Raw genomic sequence first — 14397 nt, 5'->3', positions numbered from 1 at the left:
CAACCACCTGTTCACTCTAACATGCCAGGATCTCAGGTGATTTCTTACAACCAGGTCCCACTAAGAGACACTAGGCTACTTGGCTCTTATGACTAACACACGCATTGCTGAGTGTATTTGGCTTGCTCATCCTGTCAATTCATGAAGAACCACTGGATGAGAGAGAAAAAAAAAAAAAAAGACAGCGACCTGTGTGCAAATACAGCAGGGCAGGAACAAAATATAGTGACACTGCAGAATCTGGCTGCCTGCCATAGTTGTCTGTCTTGCAGCTCATTCACCAGCAAGACTAGCTTGGATGAGAACAACGGGGCAGGAAACAGGAGTATTGCTGCAATTACTCCCAAGGCATCTGGGAAACAAACAAGCAGGCTGCCATCCCACAAAGCAAACCTCCGGCTGCCTGACCCCCAGAGAGCAGCCAACCCAGCACGCGGCATCACTCACGTTATCAAGCGCGACTTGGCCTTCTTCGGAGAGGCTTTGCCTATTGTCAGCTCCTCGCCCTGAACCTCCAGGGTTTGAGACTCCAGAATTTCATTGAGATTGTTATCAGCTGTGGGGCAGGAGTCAGCAGTTGTGCTGGCTAAGCTCTTGGTGGGTTTAAAAGGATCCACTGTGTCAAAGTTGTTGGGGTCAAAATGATAGGAAGCCTTTGGGAGGGGTGGGGAGTTCTGCAAGTTCGAGCTGCTGCCAAAAGGGTTGAAGTTAGGGTCGTCCCACTGACTGGGATCCACCGGGTACAAGGCTTTGGGGAGAGGCACCTCTGCTGGAGCCTTTTCCAGGCCATCAGCACTCATAGGTTTATTAGCAGCTTCTCTTTGTCGTTTAGGAGTTAGTTTGCTGGCAGGTTTCCTGCCAATTTTCTTTGGCAAGGCTTTCTTGACCTCTCCATTCTCCGCCCCATCCGTAAAATCAAATTCCAGCTTCAGAGCATGGCTCCGAGACTCCTCAGCCAACTCCACCCCGGAATCATTGGTGTCGCTGTTTGAAGCCATGAAGGTTTGCTGAGCAGCAGGAGGAGAGTTCTGTATTTTGGAACCTCCCATCACGAAGGGGTTTATTTTCTCATCATACTCAGCTGGATTGAACTGGTAAGATGCTTTGGGGACAGGGATGCCCTCCGTGGCTGTTTCTGTTTCTGGGGTCTCTCCAGCTGTTTTCTTCCTAAGAGAAGATGGTTTCACTTTCTTGAGCTTGCTCTTGCTTGGCACTGACTCCAGGGCAAAAGTTTCAGCCTTTGGCTCAGCATCAGCCAACCCTTCAAGAGTGACCACCATGTCTTCTTCTGACATCACCCACTCTTGCGTAGCTGTGGGTACATTGGATGGTAAAGTCTGGTCTGGAGCCGACACTACTGAAGATGGAGAATCGGTTTCTTTTGTGAGTGCTGAAGAAATATCCAAAGGCGGCTCCGTTTCTGGTGCAACTTGTGTCACTGATGAATCTTCATCAAGTTTGCAGTCAGTTTCTGCTTTAGAATTCTTGTCGGCTTGAAGAACTGCAAGAGGCGATTGCACTTCATCCTCGGAGTGCTTCTGGGGTACATATGTCTCTGAAATTTCAGCTACCAGCTGTTCATCATCTTCACGTAATTCTAAAATAGATAAAAGCAGCTATTAAAACCATGCCTGCTCTACAGCATTCTAGCATATTCTCCACCTAGACATCAGCTGAATGAGTTATGGATTGGCTTCCCTACGATTTTCCTCTTCTCAAAGCTGCTCCAAGATTCATAGACACAAAGATCAATGTATTTATTTAGATTTATAATTTATCCCCAGCTGCAGATACGTTCTGTAGAATTTAAAGTACACAATCCAGAATCTGAAGGTCACCATGAGAGAGAATGCCCACACACAGACCAGAGCTACTCACCTACCAACAAACCTATAACGTCCTCTCCCTATGACCTACTACCACCCTAATGCCCAAGAAGAAAGATGGGCATTGCAACTTGATTGGAAAATTAACAAATCTGAGTTGCAGAGAACCTAACCCCTAGCTAGGACTGATCAGATAGTGTTTATTGTGACTCCCAAGTATAAAATCTAGGTTGCAAATGTAGAATAAAAACAACAAAACGCATTATTGCCCACTGCAATGGGAAGTAAAAAAGCCAAATCAGTCTAAAGCAACCACAACTTGAGAAAACAACCTAGAAGTTCATTTGAAATAACATAATTTTACTTTATTTCACAGACAGCGGCAAAAGGGGTAGGTCTCTAGGGATAAGTGTCGATACAGATATTTTTCAACTACCGTAGTTCTATTTTGTCATTGAGCTAATATGTGACAGAGAATTTTTTCAAGTCCTGCTACAAACTACCACACTGTTATTCCATGGCCCTAGCTTGACACGCATGAAGTGGCATGTTCAAAAGAACACCAGTAGGAGCAGCTATGTAATTTGCCATTTGGACACAGCCAGTTAACAATGCTGCCAGCAGCCGTCTCATAAGCTCTATGCCTTTTGCCACTTCTTTACTTCCCATCCCAATGAGGGGAAGTGTCCTGTCAATGGAAGAGGAGTATGGTACAGTACTACACCGCCTTCAGCCTAAGCACCATTTCACCCAAGTCCGTCGGATTCGCTTGCGTTTACACGGAGGCTGGTTACACCGCGCCAGTGTTCAATTATATCCACTTGAAGGCCCCATTACATTGCCAAAAAGCTGTCGAGTGGCCTCAGTGTAAAGAAAAGTAGTCCCAGTGTTTAAAGGACAAATTACAGGCTGCAGCTTGGGTTGCAGGGGCAGCTGTGCAGAGATGAACGGTGCTATGGCGATCTGACTGCGAGTGCACATGTGGGTGTCCATACTTCACTGGGGGGGGGGAGGTTAACTGCAGGTAGTGTATGGTACACAGTTATTTACCTTTGTACAGTTCCACTTCGAGCAGTAAATGTGTTAGGTACCCAATTCCCTACGCCCCTTTGAAAGCCACAACCTGGTGTCTCTCCTCTATGGCAGCCTTTGTTGGGTGAATGCAGATTTTAGGCAAAAAACCAAAACCAATAAAACAAAACCAAAAAGCAGCCAGAGGAAAGAGAGCACCCTAAAGTCAGTGTTTGCAGTGCAGTCTGCGCATGCCCAGCCCACAGAAGCACAGTGTAACGTCCGTGCTGGGTTGGTCTCACGATATTCAGATGCGACATTCTGAGTGAGTTTCCCAGGCCTGAAGAAGAGCTCAGTGCGAGCCCGAAAGCTTGTCTCTCTCTCGCCAGCAGAGGTTGGTCCAATAAAAGATATTACCTCCCCCACCTTGCCTGCATTTCAGCATTCCTGCAGGCGAAGGCGCTGTTCACAGCAGACAGGGCTAAGCCTTTGAGATGATGGTCCCAACTTTAACTCCCATGGATTCCAGTCCTCTCGGCTCTACGGCCATGCTTAAAAGTATCCTGCAAACTTACAGGGAAGCTCTGAACATGATGCAGCCCAAGGAAAATCCCTTTGTCTGTAGGTCTCTAATCTCCAGCAATGACCAGTGTGTAACCACGGCACACGCCTTCCTGCAGGGTGAGCGGTGCTATGCAACTCCCCCACCCACTCCAGTACAAGGAAAAGGCATGAGGAGGCCTGAATTTGTCATAGTGACACCAGCAAGGGGGATGCTTGTTTAGGTAAGGCAGCACCCGCCCCGAGTAAGGGTGGCTGGATCAGGCGCACAGTAAACATCTAAAGGTTTCCTAAGGACTCGTATGCTGTGCCCCGCAGCGCAGGAGTTTGTTTGACAGCGGCTCTGCTTGCTTCTGACATCCCTGCGTTTGCTCTCCACAAACTGTTTTATTAATACTGACAAGCACAGCAACCACTTGGGGGCTCATCAGCCACCAAAGAGCCCTCCTGTTGCATAACGCTCCTGACATCAGTGTGGTGGTTCTGTGCCCCTTCCGGAAGCAGCGCCGATCCAAACCAGGAAGCCACGCCAAGCTGAACTGTCTTAACCTTTCACTTGCTGTCATTTATTTTATGTTCCCATTTCCCTTTGAAGGATTCTCTATCTTCCTAATAGTCATCTCCCTGGGAACTGGCTGTAAGCTCAGAAACACAGAGCGGTCCCCTCACAAGTCAGGTACTGGGGAAGGCGATTATCTGAAGACAGTTTTTGCAAACATTAAAATGCCGTGTGTCTGAATCAGCAAAGGAGACACATGACCAGTCAGTAGGTCTTCCGGTTAGTATTTTAAACATCTGCTCTAGCTATAGAAACCCCAGCCACCGGTTCTCTTTCATTTACACAAAATGCATGGCTAACATCACTGAGATGTATAAATGTGAGACGCCACAGTGCAGTGAAAGCAGACAAGCGTATATGCTTGAGGGGAAAAAATACAAAAAGCAGGGTCTGTTAAAAGAACAGAGGGTGTGTTCAAAATGATAGATTTAGCTCACAAATAGGGTGACCAGACAGCAAATGTGAAAAATCGGGACGGGGGTGAGGGGTAATAGGAGCCTATATAAGAAAAAGACCCAAAAATCAGGACTGTCCCTATAAAATCGGGACTTCTGGTCACCCTACTCACAACCAACCAACCCAGGAATATCTCTGAGTTTTTCTACAAGATTCTCTCTCTTCCCATCCCTGGAATGTTGCTTAATCTCATTCTCACGGCAGCAAGCCCCCTCTGCAGAAATCCTGTCTACGTGTTCATATTGTGCTCAACACTGTGCTATCTGAGAGCCTTAATCCCGGATCCTGACCCATGACTTCATCACTGCCGGCCACAACTACTGCAGTTCCCTCCCTCCATTCGTCTTCCTAAATCCTTTAACCTTTTCTTCTCTTTCAGGGGATCCTCATCTGCTCAGACACCTTGAAAACGACAGCCGTCAAGTGTCTAGATGCAGAAGGGATGGTACAGCTGTGAGCTGGGCTGGGAAGGGATGGGGAAATGCCTACAGTAATGAAAGCCCATCCTCAACTCTTCTGCATGCCTCTTGCATTTTGGCAAGGGGCATTTGGCCAGATTTCCCAGTACTCAGCACCCATAATTGAAGCCAGAGTTTTAAGTGCTCATCTCCCATTGTAACCCCTATGGCAACCCCCCTGGATGCCTCTGAAAAAATCTGTCCTTGGCTGTGGCGTGCAGAGCTTGTTTGAAAATCAGTAATCGCACGGGAGACTTCAAGGCGCAGCGCTAGTACCACCGTCTGTGATTCTGTCTCTGGCCAGCCAGTGTAAGCAGTACAGCATCATGTCTGAAATAATGCAAATTTTAATACACTTTCACAAGGGGAATATGAATTATGGTAGGCAGGACAGCCCATCTGGCCTGCTAAACACCAAAGCACTCATCTTCGTAAGGACTTTATGTCTATCAAAGTGAGTCTGTGACTGTTCCATATTTTCTGGCTCCTGAGTGCACTATGGATCAGCAAAGGAAGGTAAACATGGAGCAGAGAAACATCCACATTCCTGCACTAATCCAGTATGCTGAACCAAGACTGACTCAGCTGGTGGCTTTGATCTGCATAATTGATCCTCAATATGCTAAAAGCCATGGAAATGAAGCATGAAGGACTGTCTGTACCCCAGGCTGGGGAGGGAATGTCCTCCGCTAGAAACTACCTTCCTGCCCTTGTGGAATACATTACCAACCACAACCACAACGAGAGGACCTTTGTGAAGCCGTGACTGTGTAGCTCTCCAAGCCAGCACTGGAGAGGGTCTTCCTCCCACTTGTTAACAGGAAAACTAACCCTTCTTAACAAAGTCCACAGTACTTTACTAGGCCTGTTCTATGATGTAGTGTTTCAGGCTACTGCTGTGGTACCTGTTCCTAAGGGAAGATCTGACCCTAAAATTAAAGGGTCACAGGACAGCCACATTTTATACCCCGGGGCGGTGCATTCTCCTTGTAGCCAACATGCTGACAGGCATAAACTTAAATCAGTCTAAATTCATCTACCTTGGGTAAATAAAAGAACAAGCTACTCCATCTCCGTGGAGGTCGCCTCTCTGACCTCGGCTGTGACCCACACCCCTGTGTGAGAGTTGCACGCGGGTTTGGGCTCCGCGTATGAACAACACTGGTTACCATCATTTTGAGCTTGGATGTTGAGATTGGCTGGTGCTCCCTCACGGGAAATACTGGTGAACTGACTCTTCTGGGAAGGCACTTTGATTTTGTAATTTGCTCCCTCCTGATGCCCGCCAGAGCCCAGACTTGCTAACCCTTCAGGCTGTGGCAGAGCCCACCTTTTCCCCAAGCACCTGGGGAGCTGGGTTATACTGGAAACAGGAAGTGTGCATTCGGGATGCTGACGGGCTTGCGGCAAATTCCAAATGGCAAGAGATGATCACCGCAAGGCACTGATCATTTGGGTGGAGGACTGTCTTAACTTGATGGGAGGGACAGCGGTCACTAAAATCTAAACAACTGCAAAAACAAACGCAGGACTGGGGTCAGAGCCCCCAGCACCTGCAGGGCAACAGGGGATGCAATGCTGGGTCTGGGGAACAGCCTATGTAAGAGAGAAAAACCAGTGGGGCAGTAAATAGTCACCTTATCTCTTATTCAAAAATCAGTCAGAAAACACTTCAACCTCCCTGGTCACTCAATTACAGACCTAAAAGTTGCAATACTCCAACAAAAAAACTTCAAAAACAGACTCCAATGAGAAACTGCTGAATTGGAATTAATTTGCAAACTGGACACCATTAAATTAGGCTTGAATAAAGACTGGGAGTGGATGGGTCATTACACCAAGTAAAACTATTTCCCCATGTTTATTTTTCCCCCCTATTGTTACTCACACCTTCTTGTCAACTGTTGGAAATGGGCCATCCTGATTATCACTACAAAAGATTTTTTCTCCTGCTGATAATAGCCCACCTTAATTGATTAGTCTCGTTATAGCTGGTATGGCAACACCCATTTTTTCATATATATATATATTCCTACTGTATTTTCCACTGCATGCATCCGATGAAGTGGGTTTTAGCCCACGAAAGCTTATGCTCAAATAAACTTGTTAATCTCTAAGGTGCCACAAGTACTCCTTGTTCTTATCTCTGCAGTAGAAATCCCCTCTTCACATTCCCCGAATGCGCATGCCACCCCGCCTCTGAGGTAATCCTGGATTCCAGGTCTGGGGTCTGGCTACCTTGTTAATATCCCGCAGGGGACAGCGGTAAGACGGCAGACGATCCTTGTACACACAGTACATACCCCCTCAGCTGTGTGAGGCCCGGAAAGGCACAGTAGGGCTCTGGCCCTTCAGAACTTGCCCACTCTCACAGCAGCTTTGACTCTCACTGCTTCTCTCCACAGTGTGTCTGACGGGGTGTGAGGCTCCGTGCTGGTTACGTGATAGGATTATTTTACACGCCATCGGTTTTCCCACATCACGGCCAGGCTGTACACAGCCCCCTGGTGGATCCTAGGCCCACCCAAACCGCTCCAAGGGGGTGCTGTCTTATCCCCAAAGACCTGTAGCTGGGAGGAGGCCAGGATGGATAACATTGCTCACCCAAACAGCACTAGGGTTACCAGACAGCAAGTGTGAAAAATCGGGACAGAGGGTGGGGAACAATAGGATCCTATATAAGAAAAAGACCCAAATATCGGGACTGTCCCTATAAAATCGGAACATCTGGTCACCCTAAAGAAGCACTGTGTAAGGACAGTGAGTTTGAAAATGCCCCTCCTTGAACCTAGTGGGCCCCTCTCCACAAGTGTCAAATGGCAACATTATCTCAAGCGTGGGGGTGTTTTGCTGCCATGAGCCATCGGGAAGGCAATTCTCCATGGCGTGCTCCCCTGGGCAGGATGCATACAGGCTTACTATTCAGCAGGGTGTTGGCTGCATAGTTCAAATTCCCCTATGTAGCCAGTTCATGGCCAGAGCCCACCCTCCGCAGGGAATTAGTCAGAGGCCGGGGGAGAGGCTTAGTCTAGAGAGTTTTGAAATGAGATGTTCCAACAACAACGAAGCCCAGCAGACCCAATCCAGGCACTGCTCAGTACAAGAGCCCTCTGCTAAGCTCCCAGCACCAGCCAATTTCTCTATTCTGCTTCCACTGACTTTATCTGGGTTGGCAGGGAAGAATAAAAAAACTAGTCTCCCAACACTTCCTACCCGGCTATGCAAACTGGGCCAAATTCATCCCTCTGGCTTTACTAGCCACTATGCAAATGCACTGCAGCCTAATCTGCCTACCCAGTGGGCAGCCCAGCCAGAGAGCCCTCCTCCCCCAACCTGGCAGCTGCTCTGCCTCCTCCCTGCATTTCCTTTGACTCCAACCGGCTCGCTCATCAGTGGTGCGTTTTTCTGGAACAATGACACAGGATGCAAAATGCAAGTGACCCACGGGGCCTTCCCTGCACTCTAGAGAAGAGTCACTGCAGCAGCAGATGCACGTTCCTGGCAGTCCATCTATCCCTCCAGCTAGCCTGGGAATGAGCCATCCCAATTGCTGCAGCAAATGCAAGCTATTCCTTTTGGGAATGCTTTCCAGCACTGCCCCGGCGTGTGCTGCTCTGCTCCTTACTCAGAGGCCTGTGTGTGCATTTACATTCCAAAGAGAGTCTCTCCTGCCACACAGCCACCCCCACGCTGCTGCTGCGTGAGTCATGTTTGGAGAATGCGTGCAGGCTGTGCAAAGACCACCAAGCTCCCCTTCCCTCCCGTGTGCATGGCAGAAGAGCCCAAGTGCGGCACACTCAGCCGATGCTCCTCAAAGCCCAGCTGCTTCACCAGCCTGACTGCGTAGTGCTGGTTTGTAAACTCTACCAAACGCTCTAAAGTGACTTGGAAGGAAACAATGTTACGATTGACAGGCTGCTCCCAACCCGAGCCAGGCGGCAGCGCACACTGACCTGCTGAATGCAGCCAGATCACGACTGCTTTGGGACAACTCTTCTTACTGACTTTCTTCGCTGGCTCCTTTGATCATGAAAAGGGCACCCTAACTCTTCTGTACAGCACGTCAGAGACATGGCCATGCCCCGCAGCCCCATTGTGGGAACAGGCCATGCAGTCTGTGAGCCATTCTCTGTGGCTCTGGAATCCACCGCGGGCCTGGTCACTTTCACATTGCAAGGGAAGATGAATCATTTTGTTCAGGCTTTTCACCCGCCCTCCTGCGGCAGTCAGACCCACGGCTAGGGAGAAAGGCTAGTCTTGGGATTGAGGCACAGAGCTGAAATCCAGGAGATGTGGGGCCGGACTCTCCACTGCCCTGCACCTTGGAAACTGGTGGCAAACATGTTGCCATTCTGACATGAAACCATACCATGTCCTCATTGCACTGGTACAAACCACTGCACAAGGTGCTGGGCAGTGGAGAACTGGGCCCCTGCAGTTTATCTCCAGTTCTGCCACTGACTTCCTCCGTGACCTCTGGCAATTCACTTCCACTCTCAGAGCCTCAGCTTCACCATCTGCAAAACGCAGCCCCTGATACTCCCCAGCTCACGGGCATAAGGGCTGGAACAGTTTGTACAGTGGGGGTGCTCAGAGCCATTGAACCAAACTAAACCCTGTGTGTGATGGAAACCGCTTCAAGCTGGGGGGTGCTGCCGCACCCCCAGCACCCCTACTTCCAGCACCTATGCTCACTGGGGCAGTGAGGCTTAATGCATTGGGGTTTGGCAAAGCACTTTGAGCCCCCCTTCCTCCCCCCCGATGGAAGGGGATATAGAACTGTAAAGCATTTTGTAAAGCAGGGTTTCCCCAGCTTTTTGATACCAGGGATCCGCTGGCTGCCTTCCTAAAGGGTGTCAGAGAGACCAGTGCCAGTCCATGGACCGGTCATTGGGAGACGCTGATGTAAAGGATCGGCTGTGGGGGTGATGAATGCTGTGCACATGCCTAGCAAGGCTGCAGCGCTGGTCCTGTCAGGGTAATTGGTTTGTAGGATGGAATTGGTGAGCAGGTTCCCTATTTTATACTCCCTTGAACAGAACATACATAGAGGGGACTGCAGTGGTGGCCACCTTATACACACGTACAATAACAACAGTACTCGCTAGTCTAGAGAATGAAATGCAACTACTGACTAACCCAAGCACAGCCCCAAAACCCCATCCTCTGACATTTCCAAATGAGTCAATAAAAACTGGCAGCAGCAACATGCTGCAAGGACCTTGTTCCCTTTTTATTCTACACATTCCAGCCAAATGAACCAGCAATGATTCCCCACAACCCTGCATGCCAAGTGCCTAGGAGAACAACCCTTTACTATCTATAGCCTTTACATTTGACTCATTCTTTGTATGCTCCATGTGTCACACATGTCCCTCTTCTTTGGCAGGGCTCAGACACTGAGCAAGCCCAGGATATTTGGACTGCAGACTCAGCTCATACTTTTAAAGCTAGACTTTTCTCTGCTGGTTTTTCACTGTTGTTTAACAGACACTGGTCTGTTTTAAGTCAATTTTGCTGTTAAGCATTAGGATACTTGTGAATGGTGCTTTACAAACCAACCAGTGATAATGCTGGTAATATACAATATAACATGAGCCTGAATCACGGGTAACAAAAGTAAACGCTGGTGAGAGCTGCTACAATCCAGGATCTGTTTTGAGTCCTTCTGCTGTATTCCTTGTGAAAACTAACTCTGTAGGAGAGAAGAAGGAGGTGTCTTTAGAGAGAGTAGGGCAGAATTAGGGTCTCTGTAGTCCTGGGTGATAAAGGAAAAGAGTTAAGAAGATTTTGTGTGGGAAGAGAGAATGAGCCAGTGGCCTGGCCTGACAGATGAGTGGGACGTTCTGTATCGCTGACAATGCAGGGTGCAGTGTATCTATCCATAGTTGGACTGTCTGTGCAACAGGCCTCCCCCATTCAGTGCTTTTGTCCTTACAGGTTTCGTAACCTAATTTTGTTTCTACATACTGATGATATCACAATTTTACGTGGATAAATTAGTTTCTAGTCCCACTAACCCATCTGAGCACTGGGAACGGCTGTGGCATGTCTGTGCATGAAGCCTTCTCCAGACAGCAGCCATTTCCCAAACACTCCTGGCACCCTGATCTCGCTGTCCCTGATACCTCTGTTGTTTAAACACTGATAAGCAGCAATTAAACTGGATTGACTCCTGATTATTGTATCAATGACAGCTACCGCAGCTCTTGAGCGCCAGGCAGCTCGCGTGCAGACTGTGCTAAGTACACTGCCCTCCCAACCTCCCGGGGAACCAAGATGCATTGTTATGAGGAGGGTTTAATGTATGCATTAGCCAAGGTCCAGTAGCCTTATATCCCAGGAAGCCTTCCGAGCATAGTATATGCATCATGAGTGACCTCACTCCATCGTTTCAAGAAACTTTGCTGGAGGGCAATGGATTGAGCCTCCTAACTGACTGTTTTTCAGCTGTGATGTTCAATGTGATACTAAGAGCTTATCCGGAGAGAGATGGTGACTGCTACCACTGCCGTGAACTACCGCAGGCCTGTGCCTGCCTCACTCCATCAGCAGTTCCAAATTGCTCCCTGGCCAAGAGCTCCAGAGACCCAAGTCCACGTGGCTGGAGTTGGGTTGGTGTATCCTGGTGAGGTTCGTGTTTTCTAATGGATCTATTTCATCTAGAGCCTGAGGCAGACACAGCTGGCAACAGCTGAACCCAACAGAGACTACATTTGTCCTAAATCGGTTCCCCAGCATCCTGCCCTGGGGATGTGGTCTATCGGAAAGGGACAAGCTCACCAGGAGCCATCCGTACGAGGTGACCTTCCAACAAGACCTCGGTCCATGTGCCACTCATGCAATTTGCTGCGCATGCCCATGAGGAGCTGGCTCTAGCAGCCAGTGGCAAAACCCCTCCTGTTTACCAGCAGCAGCACCGGTATGTAGCTCGCCCTGGACATTCAGCGGTCAGTGAATGAGAGCATAAATACAACACTTCCTAGACAGTGCAACTGGTTACCCTCCCTTCTCAGCAGCCCCAGCCCCATGCCCTGCAGTACAGCCCAGGAACACTGCAGCCTTTGTCCGGGATACCATGAGGAGCCAGTTCATTTGTGCACTGAATTTTGGCCCGGGCAGTAGTTTTTAGGAATAGTGCTTCCCAGGAAAATCAGTTGCAAAATGCTGTTCTCTGAGACATTTAAAATGTTTAAATGTCTCCCTGAGGCCTTGTGCAATGTGCTTCCTTGAGCCAGAGTCTTTGCAGAGATGATCAGAAACCTTGCAAAGAAAATCTCCTGAGAAATCCCACCCTCTGCGCCCCAGAACATCAGCCTACAAACGGAGTAACCTCTGGCTTTTCTAAAAAGCAAAGGATTGCGCTGCTAGCCCTTGGCAGTAAGAGTGCGCGGACCTCTCCACTGAGGCAAACAAACAGCACCTGCTGCCAGTCTAGCACTAGGGTCTCTGCCCCAGCAATAGCAGGAGACCAGGGTCACTAATGATGGATGGTCCCTCCACTGAAAAGGCCTGGCTGCTGACCCCAGCGCTGACTGCATTCACTGGGTACTGGGGTCCGATGGTGGGCCGGAGTACAGGGAACATCACAATAAGGAGCAGCTCCAACTCTTGAGCTCGACAGAGTCACAGCCTAGAATGTTTCCACCAGTCACAGTGCCCCATTGCCTGAAACAACAACCTAATGGAGCAGAGGTAACCAGCTGCAGCTCCGAGGAAGGTGAATTACAAACCCAGCATAATCAGACTGAGCAATCAGCAAACGCCTGTGAGCTAAACACCAGGGCAATGAATCCCTGTTGAGTGAGGGAGGGCAGAGACTAGATCAGGTCACCAAGCCAGCACTACGTGCCCAGTGAGAGTGGCTAGTCCCAAATTTTATTAAGATGATGTTAAAAAAAAATTGTGAACAGAGTTTGAGCATAGAAGTTTCTGGTTATCAGGGAATAACATACAGATTATCGAGGGTGCAAAGTTTGGTTTAAGATAAGGTGGCATGAGGAATACATAATCTGCAATATCCCCGATTGGGAGTAAAAGGTTGATGGGTCAAAGTACAGACATTGAGATATGAGGGTTGAAGTTCATAAAGTGGCTATGTTCGGGTGTGGAGTATAATGAATGGATATGATGATGAGGATGGATTGACCCTCATTTGGTGAGATTTAATGTTCAGGGAGTTTATGGTTCCAGTTCATATAATCCAACGGAGAAGGTCACTTGGTCCCTTTCTCGTAGTGGGAGAATGATGTCACTCTGGCTCACGCCTCCTGGTACTGTCGGTGGCCGGTGATGTGCTCGATGTAGATGTCCCTGGACCATCGGATGGCATCTGAGACCATGAGGCGCCGCATGAGATGTGCGTAGCGTTGACCGATCCCGCAGGTCTGCAGCACACGCTCGTTACAAGGGTCCCAAGCGCCCAGGGCTCTGACAATCAGGGAGTCCATCTGCACCTCATAGCCCTTCGCTCTCAGGGTGTCAGCCAGGGGGGCATACTTTTCCAGCTTACGAGCTCGGGCTTTGCAAAATGCCGGAGTCCTGTTCTCAAAGGAGACCGTGACGTCGACGAGGATGATCTTTTTCTGGGCCTCGTCGGTGACGACCACATCAGGTCATAGCTGGCTGTCGGTACCGGGGATGGTGCAGTTCACGGAGATCTCCCCCAGGCGTGGCGCGATGGCTTTCACCAGGCGGTTCTGGATGGCATTGTAGCGCAGCTGCCAGGCTCTGGAGTGGGGTTTGCAGCTGCACAGGACGTGGGGCAGGAGCTCGTTGGGGTAGCCGCACTTCCTGCAACGCTTGTCTCGGTTCCCGTGGTGGACGGCTCCGTTGAGCGGGACGCAGTTGAGCCGGGCATGGTGGATGAACTGCCAGTCAGCGAAACGGGTGAAGCCGCCCCCGGCGGGGAAGTGGTTGCTGGCATCCCACTTGCTGGTCAACTCAAAGGCTTTACCCTGGTCTGGTTTACACTTCAGGGTTTCCACGTACAGCAAGCGGAAGGCGGCCTATTATCAACCTCCCTCCCCCCAAAAACAAAGAACCAAAAACCCACCCCCAAAGAGACCCACCGTCTGGAAAGCAGACTGCTGAAAAAACTCACAGCAGAAAGAAGGCGGCCCCAGCTACCCTCTCACCCAGAAACACTGCACTGGGCCATTCCTACCCTCCTACATATGGCCTTGGAGATCTACAAGTCACCATGCTCTGATATGATTCAATCACCTGCCCTGCAGATTGGATGGATGAGTGGGGTGTTTGGGGAAGGTCCCACTGAATCCTTTTCACAGATAGCCTTTCACATGGTTTACAAAGCCACCACATTGCAACAAGAAGCAGATGTAGACATGGGATTTGACAACAGCACCAAGTCTACGGAGGCATTAACCCTGATTTCCACTTAGAAATTCGATCCGGGAGTGTGAAGGGCTAGCAGGGCTGGCTAGCACCCAGTAGTGCAGGGTAGCAGTGTGTGGGAGAGAGCAGATGACTGGAATGAGATGCAGTTATGATACCATTGTATCAT

The 14397-nt window shown here is 49.3% G+C and overlaps 1 protein-coding gene across 7 annotated transcripts in view; it reads right to left on the bottom strand.

The window, feature by feature from the left end:
• The window catches only part of TACC1 (transforming acidic coiled-coil containing protein 1), a 93972-nt gene that overhangs the window by 31937 nt on the left and 47638 nt on the right, over positions 1-14397 (bottom strand). For all 7 annotated transcript variants that reach the window (XM_034762006.1, XM_034762007.1, XM_034762002.1 and 4 more), the window contains exon 3: positions 448-1597. In XM_034762006.1, coding sequence (XP_034617897.1) covers positions 448-1295 — 848 coding nt within the window. In that variant the 5' untranslated portion in view covers positions 1296-1597. The remainder of the gene's footprint in view (positions 1-447; positions 1598-14397) is intronic.

This window comes from Trachemys scripta, chromosome 2, assembly GCF_013100865.1.
Source record: "Trachemys scripta elegans isolate TJP31775 chromosome 2, CAS_Tse_1.0, whole genome shotgun sequence".
NCBI lineage: Eukaryota > Metazoa > Chordata > Testudines > Emydidae > Trachemys > Trachemys scripta.
This window is presented reverse-complemented; position numbering and strand designations above follow the sequence as displayed.